The sequence below is a fragment of the Bacillus rossius genome (genome assembly GCF_032445375.1).
Source record: "Bacillus rossius redtenbacheri isolate Brsri chromosome 9 unlocalized genomic scaffold, Brsri_v3 Brsri_v3_scf9_2, whole genome shotgun sequence".
Lineage (NCBI taxonomy): Eukaryota > Metazoa > Arthropoda > Insecta > Phasmatodea > Bacillidae > Bacillus > Bacillus rossius.
This window is the reverse complement of record NW_026962013.1, coordinates 20,923,571-20,939,527: the sequence shown is the minus strand read 5'-3', so window position 1 is coordinate 20,939,527 and position 15,957 is coordinate 20,923,571. Positions and strand designations below refer to the sequence as shown.

General features: G+C 39.2%; 1 protein-coding gene across 4 annotated transcripts in view; it reads right to left on the bottom strand.

The window, feature by feature from the left end:
• Positions 1–15,957, bottom strand: part of LOC134542946 (disks large 1 tumor suppressor protein-like) — a 387,316-nt gene that overhangs the window by 230,420 nt on the left and 140,939 nt on the right. For 2 of the 4 annotated variants that reach the window (XM_063387568.1, XM_063387569.1), the window contains exon 2: positions 750–878. In XM_063387568.1, the coding sequence (XP_063243638.1) occupies positions 750–878 (129 nt within the window). Of the gene's footprint in view, positions 1–749; positions 882–15,957 lie in introns of all 4 variants that reach the window. The other 2 variants (XM_063387567.1, XM_063387566.1) reach the window with 1 other exon arrangement.

The window sequence follows — 15,957 nt, the reverse complement described above, 5'->3', positions numbered from 1 at the left end:
GTCATGGCTAGAGACCGGAAAAATTCGCGAATTCATTTCGCGATAGGTTAGAACACAAATTGTTATACCTCAGCGCTGCCTCTGCTATTGGCTCACAACTCACCCGGATGACTCTGGGCCAATGAGAGAAACACCCGACAAGAGAGCTTTATAAGAATCACTAGGCCGCTACAATGGGGACGTCTCACAAGACAGCAGCCAATGAGTGGGTGTGGCATTTGACCGGGTGTACGTAGAACTATGGAGTTCATCCTGGAGGTCACTGAACCCGCGAATTTTTCCGGGTCCCTAGTCACGGCAAATTGTGAGGGTGCAGCAGTACGGTGACCACATTCTCATCGGCCCCCGTCAGGAGCGGGACGACACCTCTCACCGACCTCAGCCAGTAACCGCAACAGGAGAAAGGCTGCAGTATTTTGTGAAATACCTCGACACGAAATGTATTCGCGTAAATGCAGGTGTCCCTACTGATGTATCGCAGGGTTGGGAGCATCCAACTTGCTGGTGAGCTGAGTGGAGTAGGGGGCCGGAGGTGGTGCATAAGCTGAGATGGGTAGCCTCAGCCTCTTTGCATAGCCAAAAGCTCTAACGCTCTTCCCGGTTGCGTATGCGGCGTATCCGCATCCACGCCCGTGGGGGCCCCAGGGCGGCAGGGCTGATTGGCTAAGAGCGCTGGGTTATCAAAGAAAAGGGGGGGGGGGGAAACCCTTATTCGTGACTTATGATGTATCGCAGGGCGCAGCACTCACCTAGCAGCGCCTGGAAGAGCCGCGACTTGAAGATGCGGATGACGCGCTCGATGGCCAGTCGCAGCTGCTTGTCCTGCGGCTTGGTCAGCTTCTCGTGGTAGTCCTCCAGCAGCTCGAGTGCGCGGTGAGCTTCTGGAACAGGGGCGTGGGGGCCGAGGGGTCAGCGGACCCGCGCGTCCTTTCCCATCATGGACACGAGGGAGGGGGAAGCAAGTCCCGACATTCAGGGGCGCAACAACTAAATTTCCAAAAGTGGAGGGGGGGGGCAATATACCTTTTTATAAAGAATCATCGATCCCCCTTTTTTTGAAGCGGGGGGGTCCGGGGGGGGGGGGTCCCTCCCCCGGGAAAATTTGTATTTCAAGGTGGAAAATGGTGCTATTTAAGCAGTTTTTATTATCTAAAAATTGATTACACAGCACTTTCTTTGCCCCCGTTTCCCCCCACTTCAAGGTTACAGAGGAGGGGGGGGGGGCAAAATACTCTTGCCCCCCCTCCTTGCTGTTGCGCCCCTGCCGACATTCACCGACCCTCCGATCTGTCCCGATCAGCAGCTCTTACACACAGCCGAACGAAACTGTTATCACACGGCGTATCACAGTTGTTGTAAAAAATCACAGAACTGTAAAATTAGCGACGCTGCAATAATCCGTGAAATTTGGTTGATTCTGTGAAAATATTTACCAAGATATATTAATTTTTTTACTTGCTTATTTGCAGAAAAAAAAATTGTTCAGCATACTTTAAAACGTTGAGTGGGTAAAGCGATGGAACAAGCCCGTAGACAAGTAAGAACAGAACCAGACTTGGCATTATAAGAAATAAGCTAAAATATATACTTTTTGTTAATTATTATAGACCGGCAATAAAAGATAATTAGTAATTATATGTGTAATTACGTTTAAACCGGCTAAAAAAAACAACGTGGGCTAATCTTTCAGTACTCGCCAGTGATGTGTAACATCTAACCTCGGTAATGAGAAAATTCACGTATTATCACGTTGCAAATACACAACACAATACGAAACTCGGACACTTAAGTCTTTAAAATAATGCCGAGCGTGATAAATACACGCGAAATGAGTTCAATGATATTTCTTGACGCGAATCGCACGTAGTTTTACGCACCCGCCGCAAGAATTCGCTGCCGGAGCAGCTACGTCGACTATGAAAGCATTTGATTTGCACGGTGAAATTTTGAACTATATAATGAAACTGCTCCGATAAAAGCGGGAGAAAAAAAAACTTGAAATAATACTAAACCCCGCCTTTGGACCTGATTTTCAACAAGGGATCTTATTCAAACACTACCCAAATTGTTAAAATTCATTTAACATTTAATTATACAAAATTTCCCTTTGGATTTGTGAACTTTGGTTCTCGCCATTCGCCGCACCATGGTTACACATTTCCGTTCCTTTAGATTTCGTTCCCATTCACGAAATCACTCCTACCAAATGACGTATACCGAGAGCTAAGATGTTACGCATCAAAAAAGCAGGTTTGCGATGATTAGTACATTTTTAGCTTTTTTTAGTGTATGTCTGCGAAGTTGGGGCTGAACATAAATTTCGTTGTAAATAATTTTAAAAAAAGGATTAAAGATGGAACATTGAGCGTTTGGATTATGTTTAAACTGAGTGAAGTTCTACAACAACCGCGAATTTTGGGCTGTAGAAAAAATTATTTACATAAATAATCGGGAGTAACAACTTTTTTTTCCACATGTTTTTTATTTGTAAAGTGTTACAACTCCAACTTCATCTATTGTACAAAATAAAAACGGTTGTTCGCCCCAAACCTTCAAAGACGTAAGCCATACTTAGGAAGTACTTTAGACCTTAAGTCGTACAGAGGTTTTTCAACTTATTTTGTCGCGTGCAGCGGAAGTTTGTAGGACGAAATTCAGACTCGCACTACGTATTTTTTTTTAAGGAACGTGACATTGCAATAAACCTAGTTTTAGTTTCGAAAAAATTAGTGAGGTTCTCGGCGCGGGTTGAACATGCGGTCGGAACCCGACGCAAGAGGAAAGCATCGTGCGTGCTCGGGTTCGACTGAGGCTGAGGGACTTCCACGCCGGACCGCGCCGGGGGGCCATGGAGCCTTCAGGGCCCCGGGTCTCCTGCGAGCGGCGGTAGGTTCGTATCGCAGGCGGTGCGTGAAGTTACGACCCGCGGGAATGGGTCGCCGGACCCGGCTGAGTGACTCGTTGGAGTCTGCGGGGCGAGGGGGGGGGGGGGGCTGCTGCAACCAACACCCTCCCCCTGTCCGACCACCCACGAGGCCGTCTCCCCCGGCCGTAAAGTGTTCCATTAGCCCCCCCCCCCCCCCAACCCGACCAACCCCTACGAGCACTAGGCAACACTACTCGCCCCCGACAAATGGCCGGGAGGGGGGAGGGTGGTCGAATGGGGCAAGGCGCTCCCGGCGGGGCCCCGGATACTTCGCAGGTGGGGAAACGTGGCGGACGTTACCGCTGACCCGGCTGTTGTTTCCGACGTGCAACATCCTAGCTCCAGGTACACGGCATTTGTAAGGGAGTGGAACGGAAATGTGTAACCACTGTGCTGCCGCCTGTTGCGGATGGCGCGAACCGAAGTTCGCAAAGCCAAAGGGAAACTTTGTAGTGTTAACTGTTTAATGAATTTCTGACAATGTGGGGAATATAATAATATTGAATTCCTTGTCGAAAATCAGGCCCATAGGCCGGTATTTTGTGTTTCTCCAAGTATTTTTTTTTTCGCTTTTATCGTGGCCATTTCATTATGTAGTTAAAACCTTTCGCTGTGCAAATCGAATGATTCGATAGTCGACGTAACTGCTCCGGCAGCGAATCCTTGCGGCGGGTGCTGAAACTACGTGTGATTCGCGTAAAGAAATGTAGTTAAAAACACATTTTTACGTATATATTTAATTCACACGCTCGGCATTATTTTTAATAATTCTACCTTAAATGTTGTGTCATACAGTCAACATTCATTCTTTCTTTCATTCGCCGCTTATTGCAACGGGGGGACCTAAGCGACAAATTGCATGCCGTCCAGTTTGTCATCGGCTCTTTAAAATTAATGTTACGCTCTGATCGTCAAACAACGGAAACTGTTAATATGAGTTATTAGGCTGCATATTAATTTAAACAGTTTTTTGTGCAATCATACTGAATATTTCGGTAACTGAAATTTCAGTGAATTTCTGAATGTCTCTACGAACCTCTCTGCCTCATTACTGATACCCCGTGAATTCCACATATTTTTCCGTCAGCAAAAAAAAAGATACATAGGTATATTTTTACATTAAATATTTTAAATCATTGCTAGTCTAGCGTAAAGAACAAAGAAAATCGCATTTTTAGCATTAATCGACAGCCTCAAACAAAATTTGACGCTTGGGCTGCTTTCTTAGTTCTTAGTTCGTTTTCAATGTGTATTTAAAATTCAATTTATGCAGGATATCGAGAAAAGAATCTATGCGTTCCGCAAAGGAATTCCGCTGACCGGTTGCATCGATATCCAGTCACCCCCCGATGTTAAATTCCCTCCCCCCTTCCTCCCCTCTTCTCGCTCGTCCACCAAAAACGTTAATAAAGGCGCGCTACGCAAAGTTCCGCCTACCAAAGAGAGCATTTTTTTTTTTTTTAGAAAGAAGTAATCCCGGATTATTTGGTTTGATGGCACTCGGGATTTAAAAAGCGCGGAGAGGCGTAAAGGGCCACACCCCCCCCCTTCCCACTCACCCCACTTTTATTTTTTTTATTTCCTTTTTCTGGTCACGTTCACACGTATGACGCGAGGCCAACTTGACGACCACCACGGTCGCTTCGCCAACCGACAAAAAATATATATGTACAAGGAAGTCGACGACTCGAACAACGAGAGCGCGTGTTGTGTGACAGATTCGAGCGAGACGATAACTCTTCAACCCACACTAGTTATTCCCTCTAGAGGAGATACATTTAATTCTCCACTTCTTATGCCATAACAATATGTTATCGTTTGCTACTGGAAAAAAAAATTTTCCTTCATGCAGGCTCGGACTCACGAATTTTGATTTTTTTTTTGTTTATTTTTTCTGAAGGGCTGTTTCTAACATTTTAAACCTATAACGCCTTTGCACTTGTTGTTCTGCCACAAATATTTTCAACGGAAATCCACTTAGTGTAATATCATGGGCATAAAACGTCGCGCAAGTGATTATGATAACGGAGACTTGCGCGCCTGTCGTCTGCAATGTGATTCTAATCCCTCGTGAAAAGTAAAAAAGTACTTTTTTTTTGTTTTGTTATAGAAAGCCTACTATGTTAGTCCAGATTATATTTTCATTTTCGTCACTGGGTTAGTCTGTGCTGTTATTTTTTTTATAAATGGAACAGAAATATTCATGTAAAATTACAGATATTTAAAAATTTGTACATTTATATGAAAACAACTGTATTACTACAAAATGGTGTTTGAATTCTTACCCGGGCATTTATGCTTTGTGTTGTCCCAGTACTTACAATAGTTAAAGTTTTTCGTAAACCGTTCCCCGATTAGATTTCCAATATCAAATGCGCACATTAAAAAGCGTAAAAAAAAAATTAAATTACAATAATAAAATATTCGATATACTTTACATGATTTTAAATTTATGATTAAGTTAAACATCAATTCAAATATAAAATTACGCGCAATATTTTGTAAGAAATACTCAGTATAATCTCGAAACACCTATTTAATATATGCGAAAAAAGAACCATAGCCATGTGTTTTATAAAGTTACAATATATTTTTCGTAGTATTACTATTTCGTGGCAACTGGTTTCCAAAGAAATCTTTTATAAAATTGTAGAATTTTTTTTTTCTGTGTGTGTCGCTGTGTTGTCCGGAATTAATTCTTTTTTTTTCTTCTGAATTTACTATTCTAGTTGCAACTGTCTCATCGTTGTCAGCCTAATGTGTTAGTCAGTGGGTTTTTTTTGGTGACAAAATTCCTTTCGCGTAATTCTCTGTGTATTCTTAATGTTAACACTTTTACAACCTCTAATATTAGTTCGTTTTGCGTGAGTTTATGTATGCATTTTAATTGTTTTCTTCTGTGCGACAACCAGTGTAAGCCAGCAGTGGCGCGCGCGTACAATATATGTAAATGAAAATTTGGCGATAGTTATCGTAACATTTAATAAATAAAAAATTTGTGCAAAAATTGCAGATACGTAAGCTGGCGTTCTGCTTAAGAGTCTAACACGGGTTGAAGTTTGTAACACTCCGCGTGCCTGTATTCAAATGAAGCATGGGCGAGAGAGCCGGCGGGACTGGACGTGTGCGAAATAAAAGTCAGGCCGCTCGCGGATGGCATCGGAGAAACGTTTCAGCAACGACCCCCCTGGGAGGGCGGAGCTATCATCGCGGATGTTATAGAAGTTACAGCAGTAATAAACCAAATGAATGGCGAGCACGTCGCCAGGGATCGCAAAGGAACTCTCGCTGGATTTGGAACGAAAAAAAAAGAGTCGTACAAAGAACGACGAGTTTTTTTTTAAACACGAAACAACTCTCCAGCCACGTTGTTACGCGCGGTACGGAACGCTGTAACGAAACACGTTTACGTTGGCGTCGACGTTATGTGTCGAAAATCGCAGGATACTGAATTTTTTTTTTTTTTTAGAAATTATTGAAATTAGTAAACTTCGTGAAAACAGGTGGAAAAATTCAATATCGAATTTGCGTGTAATAGAACAAGCCGTGCTTGTCTTCCTGAGTGCTTCTTGAATTAAAATGCTAACACTAACATTAAATAGAATACATCTATGAAATCTTAATTAATGGGAATCAAATTACACTAAAATTTTATCTCCGGTAGACATCTGTCAAAATTTACGCTACTTCTATTGGACAATATCTGATGCAACTATTAAAGAATATATATTTATAATCCTTATTTTTGATATGGTACCTACACCACTGGAAGTTAGTTGAAATTATGAAGCTATGCAGATAAATAAAATTGTAATCACAGAGTTGTTTGCAAATGGTTCGTTCTTGCTCCTTTATACTGAAAAATATAGTGTCATTCAACTCCAGTATGTGTTTATTTACTTTTTCTTAACAACTAATGTGTAGGAATGACAATTCTTCGAAAAATTCAAAACATTATTTTCGAAAAAGAAGTATATCTGCAATTATGTAGTTTCAGTGATGCTGGACCATTAATCATTGAAAAATTAACCACACATAAGATCTAAAATTTGTAATTATATGTGTATCTAATTAAGAAACATTCTTAGGTAATGAAAGTTTAAGGAATTTGCGGATTTCAAAAATTTTAGTTTTCTTCCGAAGTGATTATCAAACCTTGTCTAAGGCGTATACCCGAAATAAAACGGCATTATTGACTTGGAGTAGGTTGGTATTTAGGAGTTATTATCTTGTGATAGAAGAAGTACCAACCAACAATCAGAATCTTGTAGAGTCAGAACTATTCTCTTTGTGGCAATTAGCAGAAGTGCTTAACGAGGTTGGGATTCGGGGATATAATCCTCCTTTAGTAAAACAATGGAAACTTCGTGGTGGAGGGGCACAAAGCCCGCGTGGAAAACAAGACAATCTTTGCTCAAAAAAAGTAAAACGAAAGTTACACTTAACTTGAAGAGCTTCGTTTAAGCATTCTGTAAATTGCAATCCACTGTAGAAACACTTTATTTATTGAAAGAAAAAAATTGCACCTCTTTATAGATTAAATAAATCTAACAGTAAATCAGGATAATACTGATATATATTTGATATGATACTGATAATATATAATATGTAATTGATATAATACTGATATATAACTGATATATATATATAATTGATATATCTGGTTTATTTTGACATTGACACATGTTACCACGTTATCATTCAATACAAAAAAATTTAATTTTGAATAATAATAAGTTTCCCTGTTTAAGTTGCGTAATTTTAAATAAATATATGTAATTCAGCATCTAATTTGCAGTATCATAATTTTGCAACGGTTTACAAATACACATTTTCTTATTTGACATTATAAATCATTTGCCACAAAAAAGAGTTTAAATAATGTGGTGTCAAGAAAACTCGGAAGGAAATGTCATAATAGAGAGGACTATCCAAACCACGTATACATATAACAAACGGATGCACAAAAAAGCTGCACTTATATAACGGAAACAAACGTACATCAAGCAATCACACACAGCAGAGGTGCCCACCCCCCAAACACTATGACTCACACCCCCCCCCCCCTAACCTAATGATGCGCACCCCCCCCCCCCCGAAATATTTTATGCCATTTTCTCAATGATTTACTCAATTATTTTATAATATTATACATTTTTAGTATTATATTTTATCACATTTTGCATTAATTAAAACTGATTTTCTAATAATAATTCTGGTCATATCAGGTAATATTTCCATCCTGAACCGACAGATGCCAAACTGCTTTTGTTGAGGAAAGTGCGGGGTTGTACATTTGATTTACAAGATCCCTTTCAATTTTATCAAAGCACCAGAAACGTATTTTCACATTAGAAGCTATAATTATGTAAATAATATATACATTTTTCTCGTCTTTTAACTCCCCCCCCCCCCCTGAAATTTTAATGACGCAGTCTGCGTCGTTACCCCCCCCCCCCCCTTGTGGGCACCCCTGCACACAGAAACAAAACACAGTCAAATTTTACTTTTCTAAAGTTTGAATTCCATTTTATCTTTGCAAACCTCTTCTAGACCATAGTTACTAGTTATTAATTCGCTACCAGTAGTATGGTCGTTGTTTGATAGAAAAGCCTTTAAACAGTGTTGTGGCCGTCACATAAAATATAGAGTCAAAACGAGTATTTTTCTGGACAAAACAAAATAATTACGTAATCTAAAACAACGCAAATTGTTAACGATGGTAAAATTTCGCTGTCAATGACATTAGGCTCTCATTTGTCTGAAAAGCCACAAGGGTTTTAACGTGCCGGGTTTGACGGTATTTACTACCCGCTACGGGCTGGATACCCACCAACACGAGCTCCCTACAGCCACAGGGAAATTGATACGCCATTTCATCGCAACCTGGAGGTGTTTGAGGAGGAGCTACAATGGGAGGCTGAGGCTACCCATCCCAACCTCCGATCCCTCTTAACCTAATTTGGCTAACCTGTGGTTGACTCAGAGGAGAACCCTTTCCTAAGAGTATCACAAGGCGCTTAATCACATCCACCACATCTCTGGAACCCCTCAGCCAACCCAGAGAGCCTGTGATCCGGCCGGAGTGCATCCAACCTCTACTAGCTTACCAGACTACTACCGGAGCTGTTTCGCCGCTCGTCGCGTCCGCCCATCGTCAGAGAGGGTACATCTCAGGACGTGCTCTGAGCTATTATAGCTACCATATCGTTAGGAAATGACCACGAGGCAGTTCCACGAGTACGAAGAATATTTAGTTGATTCTATCGTAGAGGTCGCTGCATCGAAGCCACGACAGTTTTGCTTCTGGGGTGCTAGTTATTCTGCGACCGAACTAAATATTGGTTGTCAAATATTAGCCCCGTTAAATGGCAACAGCTATGTGAAAGAAGCAGTGGGAACATGGTAAAAAAAACGCTATTGAGAAAAATAACAATGAAACGTTGCTGATTTTCTCACATAGCTACTATCTATGTTGTGAAATATAAATTGTAACCCGTTAACGGTAATTTATTACCGACTTAACAGCGTCGTCTGAGTGAAAATAAGGCTATTTATTAACTATTATCGTGTTGTAATTGATAGCCCGTTAATGGAACGAGCTGACAAAAATTTTTCTCAGTTATAAAGTTGGCGCATACAAGTGTGCCATAACCAGTTAAATATTTACGTATAATACGAGCATTTTTTGTAGATGCGTGTAAATTCTTTTTCGAAAACAGCAGAAACGATTTTTATGAAAATTAAACAGCTGCAAATTCCAGAGTGAAAAATCTTATTTTTTCGTCTCATTTATTTTCATCTACCGACACAGAATTTTATAAAATTCATACTCTAACATTAAAGTTTTTTTTTGTGGCAAGACACAACTATCAAATGTTATGTATGCATCATTCCCGATCACATATGTTGAAAATAACAGGTATAGTTTTACAGGGAGGAATCGATAGCAATATCAGGAGTGCTGCCAACTTCCAGACAAGCCTATCAATGATCACAGTTGTGCATGCAATAAAACACACCTAAAGCAAACGCGAAAAATAGGTTCCACCTACCGCTACATTTTACAAAATAATTGACAAGATTATACAGTAATTAGTTAAACCATATATTGAATATTTGTTTAAAATGCTTAAATATAAAACAATTGAATGAAAAAAATAATTTAAATAACTTCCATGATTTATATTTTTGATACTGCAACCTTTACATGCATTGTCTCTTGACTGTCCTGGGGAGTAAATTTGTTTTTGTAGCACACTCAATAAGCTGAACAAGATTATAAATATTTATTGTATATATGTTCTGCTATAAATATGCAGCCAACATGGCATTAAGTTTCTATGATTCCGTAATACATTAATAATATTAAGTAATTCTGTAACTGTACATCTGAATCAGTAATAATTACCGAAAATCAGTAATGCCTGATGGCACTGTAACAGTAACAGGTTGCCACCTGCGATTCGCAGTTCTGCCCATCTCCAGCAGGGAGCGCGGTGGTGGGGGATTTATTTCGAGGCGCTCATTGGCCGAGCGAGTCGGCAGGGTGCGGCGTGATTAACGGTCACGGCCGAACCGGGCGGCAACCCCCATCCCCCCCTTCCGGATCTTCCACAGTTCATCACCGAAATATATTCCGGGCAATTTCCACCTCTATACCGCCTCATACCCACAGGAATTCTTACAGGGAAATACGCGCCTGCCGCATCCGCAGTAACGGCCAACGAAGAGAATTTAATCTCCTGCTCGAAACACCGCTAGACGAGCCAAGTTAGCGTCGTTTCTGCGGACAGCATTCCACTGAGAGCAGCGAGGGTGGAATCCACAAGGGGGCGTGAGGAGAACTTAAGTCTCGGTTCTTTCAACCATTCACGCAATAGGGAATTTTTATATAATACACTTTCCTGGACATACACCACTGCATATTTGCACTGTTTGACATGGAAAAATTCATGAATGCAAAATAAGACATGAAAATGAAAAAACAAACACACAGAAAACAAGCCTCAATCAGCCGATGTCAAACGGATAAACCCAACGATGAACCTAAACAGGTATCATGTACAACATAACGACAACAGCTTAGACGAACTCACTCAAACTAAAATATCAGACAGTACAAGAATTTCGTGAAGGAATTTACTGAGATAATTAATTGCATAAAAATATAAATCGACTATTTGAACATAGGAAATTAAATGGAACGAAAAAATAACGTTAAAAATTTATTCCTATATTTAACAGTAACATCGAAGAGTATACAACTCACATGAGGAAAGAGAAGCTGTACTATTAGACGATCTTGTATAGTTAGTATTGCACGGTTGCAATTATATAGCCCGAACTAGCCTTGATCTATCAAGAGTCTTGTTAATTTATCTGTTTGTTTAATAAGGATTTATATATAGTAGGTGCCGGCATAAATTTTATTGCAACGAATTCACGCAAAAAAAAGTATTTATAAGGGTAGCATTTTAATGATCGGCTCTGGAAAGGCAATCTCACAAAAATGTACGTTTCTTACCATTGCCGAGGAAAAACTACAATGGTTGTGAAAAACCTATAAAAAATTATGTGGCGAAGACTTCGTCCAGCAAGTTTAAACTGACGCCTTATTTCCCTTAGGATACTGCTTTCACGAAATTTTAACTCCTGCCGTGAAACTTAACCGTTATAACATGGCGGCGAGATTTTTAGGCCATCCGGAACATAGTAAATTAAAAACAATCCAGAATAACTTTTTTTTTGTCCGCGTGGACTCAAAGTTATACAATAGTGCTTATTAATATCTTCACTGAGTGTTCAAATAATTCTGTCATAAGCAAGAACGGAAAATTAATTTTAATAAGAGAAAAAAAACACTTTCGAGGTGGAAACTGAACTTATGTAAAGTAAAAATCATCACATTGACAGGCATAAAACAATGGGACCCACACAAAACTACAGAATATCCCGAACCACATGGTTTTGAATTCAGTAAAATAGGTATATAGTATTAAATTGCTAACAAAAACAACGACGATTTAATAGTTTAAAAAACTGATAACTGTACTGGTTGCACAGACAGATTTATCGATATCTTAAAACTAGGAAGCAACAGTGGAATAATCGCTAAAACGTTGCACGTTTATGCGACACAGATTGAAAATTAAGTGTCCGTAACTAAAAGCGCAAATGAAGAAAACCAGTTAGTAATTTATGATACTGTCTCTAAATATTACAGAAGTGTAATTATATAAATTTAGGTTCCTGAGATGAATGCACGTTGCCTTAATGATGAACAGCACCATTATGATAAGAATTTCTTTTCGCAACAATATTCATGCCAAAACTGGAGCTCCGGGCGAAAGAATTTTCTCAAATTACTCAAGTATGATTTTAGGCGTTACAAAAGAAGGCCTAGAATAATGTTATTTATAGAAAAATTTGCAGAGGAAAAGATAGTCTCCATTTTGGATTCAAACATAATTCGCTATAACAGTTTTGGATAATATATTTTTAAAATTCACCTTCTAAATGCTCGGAATCAGTAACTTTTTTTTTTAGACTGTTGATGTACCTATATTTTTTTATTTCAGTTTAAGTGACCCTCATAAATGTATGACATGTGAAGTCCCACTGATTTCACAAGGGAAATTACCACGTTCAGCTAATCACCATCGACTTCATGCACTCCACTATAATTTGTTACGTCCGATTTTTAGCAAATTAAATTACGCACATTAAAATTATAAAGGCCAAGTAACTACTGAAACCAATATTTCTTTCTGAAAATAGTTATACTATTTTCGTAACAGCATTCGAAAAATCGTTTCCACGGTTACTCTTCCATTTTCATAAATTTGGCAACGTATCGACTCGCGAATGACCTGTGCGTCGCTGGGAGTTTATGGAGAACCATGTACCAAGACAGAGAGAGAGAGAGAGATAGAGAAAGAGAGAATGAGAGAGACGGGGGAAACAATGGCGGGTGGACACACGGGTACACACGTGAGGGAATTTGGGAGTGGAAAGCTAGCGCCGTTGACGTATTTTGGAACTGGATCCATAATAAACTTAGAACAGACATTACATAGAACTAGCGGGGAAAAAAATCCCTCGTAACTTAAAACCCTGTAAGTTAGAAGGACCGTAACTTGGAAACATACACGTTAGAAATATAACTTAGAAAATCACAACTTAGAAACACGCCACTTAGAACTACAATAACTTAGAAATACACGGTTTAAAAATTATAATCACCAAAAACCACGACTTAAAAACTGGCATAGCTTAGAAACATGTAACTTAGAACTGACAGAACTAAAAAAAAAATCATCGTGTCTACTTCCGAGTTATTTGTTTTAACGTTATGACAGCAACCTTCTAGGTGCGATTTCCCGCGCGCCTTCCGAAAGCTCGTTTGGCTTCGCAGCGGATGGAAAAGGGAGGGGGGGTGGATGTTCTTACCGCGGCTCGGAGCAACGAAGCCAGTTAAAGCTGCGAGACCGCGCGCTCAAACAGAAGCCCACACTTGGAGTCGAGGCGCAGAAACACAGCGTCTGCAACCTCCGTAACCCCTCTCTCCCGTCGCAGAATTAAGGCCCTTCCGCATTCACGCAGTCACGTCTGTCCGATCTGTCTGGCCGGTCATGTCCGACCATGCAGTCCGATTCGTTTTCTGTAGCAGCGTGCCACATTCACGCGTCTGATGCGTCTGGCTCACATTATTAATCACAGAAGGCAGCACTGTAGATTGATTGGCTTTACTCGACAGATTTATGCAAAATAGAGATCAAATGAAATGCGTATTAATGCAAATTTCGATACATTTATTGAAAATGTGTTCCGAGTTTATATTTGGGCCCAAACTGTAAAAATCATTTCGTATTTGCGTTTTCGGGTAGTTCATTTTCAGTTTCAAAGCAACTCAACTGAAAAAAAAAATTGCATCAAAATGGTGCAAAATATGAAATTATAAAAATCTAAAATTAAAATGGTTGTTTGTTTGAAAATCGTGCTTCTTATTGGCGAATATCGTTCATGACGTCAGACGCTGAAGGTGCTGTCTGACCTGCAGACAAATCCCCTCAGCACAGTCTACCATCAGCATATGACGTCACAGGTCACGTTAGCCAATAAAATGCCAGGCAGGGCCTTTACTCTCTTAATTTCCTCACATTCTAGTTCACTCGACCTCGCTGATGTCCGAAAGGAAAAAAAAATCCCCAGGCCTCATCACTTTGTCCGGTGAAAAATACGTTGAGCTCAGTGCTTAAAAACCACGTTAGAAGCGAGAAGGAAATAAGATAGGCCTGCATTATATATTTCACGTTTCCGAAAGGCAAGCGGTGAAAGTACGTATACCTATACTGCACCTCGATTTTTCGCTAATGAAGCAAGGGAAACTAGAAACCCAGCACGCGAAAAAACCCCGCAATGAGTAATGAATACGATATTTCATGGCGTTACGGGGTTTAAATTAAAATACGCAAGAAAAACTGAATGAGTCTAAAAAAAAAAAACCAGAAAATCCAGGAGAAATTCACGGATACTCATGAATAAACACACATAGCCTAGAAACAACAGCAAAACGATGTTCTTTGAAAGCATAAAATTTACTATTTGTATACATATATTAATAAAAAAAACAAGTAAAGACCACACGACATAATTTTTTTAACTTACCTATTTTTTTTAAAATCTGTGTGTTATAGGTATAATGCCTACCTTATGTTTACTTTTCACAGTTCGTAAAGTCGTAGCCAATTCTTTCCACGAAATGGGGTTTTATAAATATATATATATATATATATAAATCAATGTATATGTATGTTCCCTTTGGACTCCAAAACGGATAGACCAATTTTGATGAAATTTTTAGTCAATCTTCAGATTAGCCCAGCGAGTGATCCTATGAAGTTTGGTAGCGATCAGATTAACATTTTTTTTGGCAATTATGTGTCATATTTTCAATATAAATTAATACAAATATATTTTTTTTTAGATTTTGAACATTCTTAATTAAAAGCGATATTAGGGTCGCTAGTTATTGATAAAACATAAGAAGGTAATTCTTTTATACACTTGCAGACACAGCTGTTGTGAGATATTTTATATTAGCCTTTAGGCTAACTTCTTACATTTCCATTCATCTCCACATTCGTAAAAAAAAAATATTTAACCGCTCGAAAAATACGCATTTTGTAAACATGAAACTTATGTGTTTAAGGCAAAACGTATTTTCTAACTAGAGTTTGTAATGCTATGGTTATAATGAATTATTTAATTCCCACATGCCACAGCAATTTGGTTATTCATTGGCATACATTGATAATTTGAAAGTATGAAATGATAAATTGGCACGCTGTTAACCCGCCTGAGGCAGGGTCGACATGGATGAGGAACGAGGAAGGATGTGTTCAAGCCGGGTAACGCCAAGTACTTCAGTTAGTACGTCATAAAAACCTAGCTACTCAAGGAATAGACATTAAATTACATTTATAAAGATAATGCATGACGATATGGCGCTAATTGGCGATGGGAATAGGGGAAAGTCTACTGCCTGTGTTTGAAGTTTCAATAAACATTTCGTTTGCATTATTTTAAATTTTATCTCCACGGTAAAATGGTATCGTTTAACTCATGCATAATTTTGCATAAAGCTTTATAACAGTAAAAAAATTTTTTAAGTTGGGCACAGAAATATTTTTTTGTCATTGCAGAACGTTAACTTTCTTTTTATTTCAGGTCGATACATAGGTATAAGGATTTTAAAAATAAATAATAAGAACTAAACTACACAGCTTTAAACTTTAAGTGACATTTGCAAGAAACGTATAGAAGTTATAAAAGTTAAAACTGCTCTAAAAATGTCCCAACTCTCTTCAGGTTTCATTTTTTTAATCCTAAGGGGAAAACCTAATTTACGACCGCATAAACTTTAATGTCGTGAGGCGAGGCACTCATACGCTTACCCACAGCAGTACAGTAATAAATAACGCGAGGAGGGCTGGAATCGGGAAAAAGGGAACAACATACTTTCACTT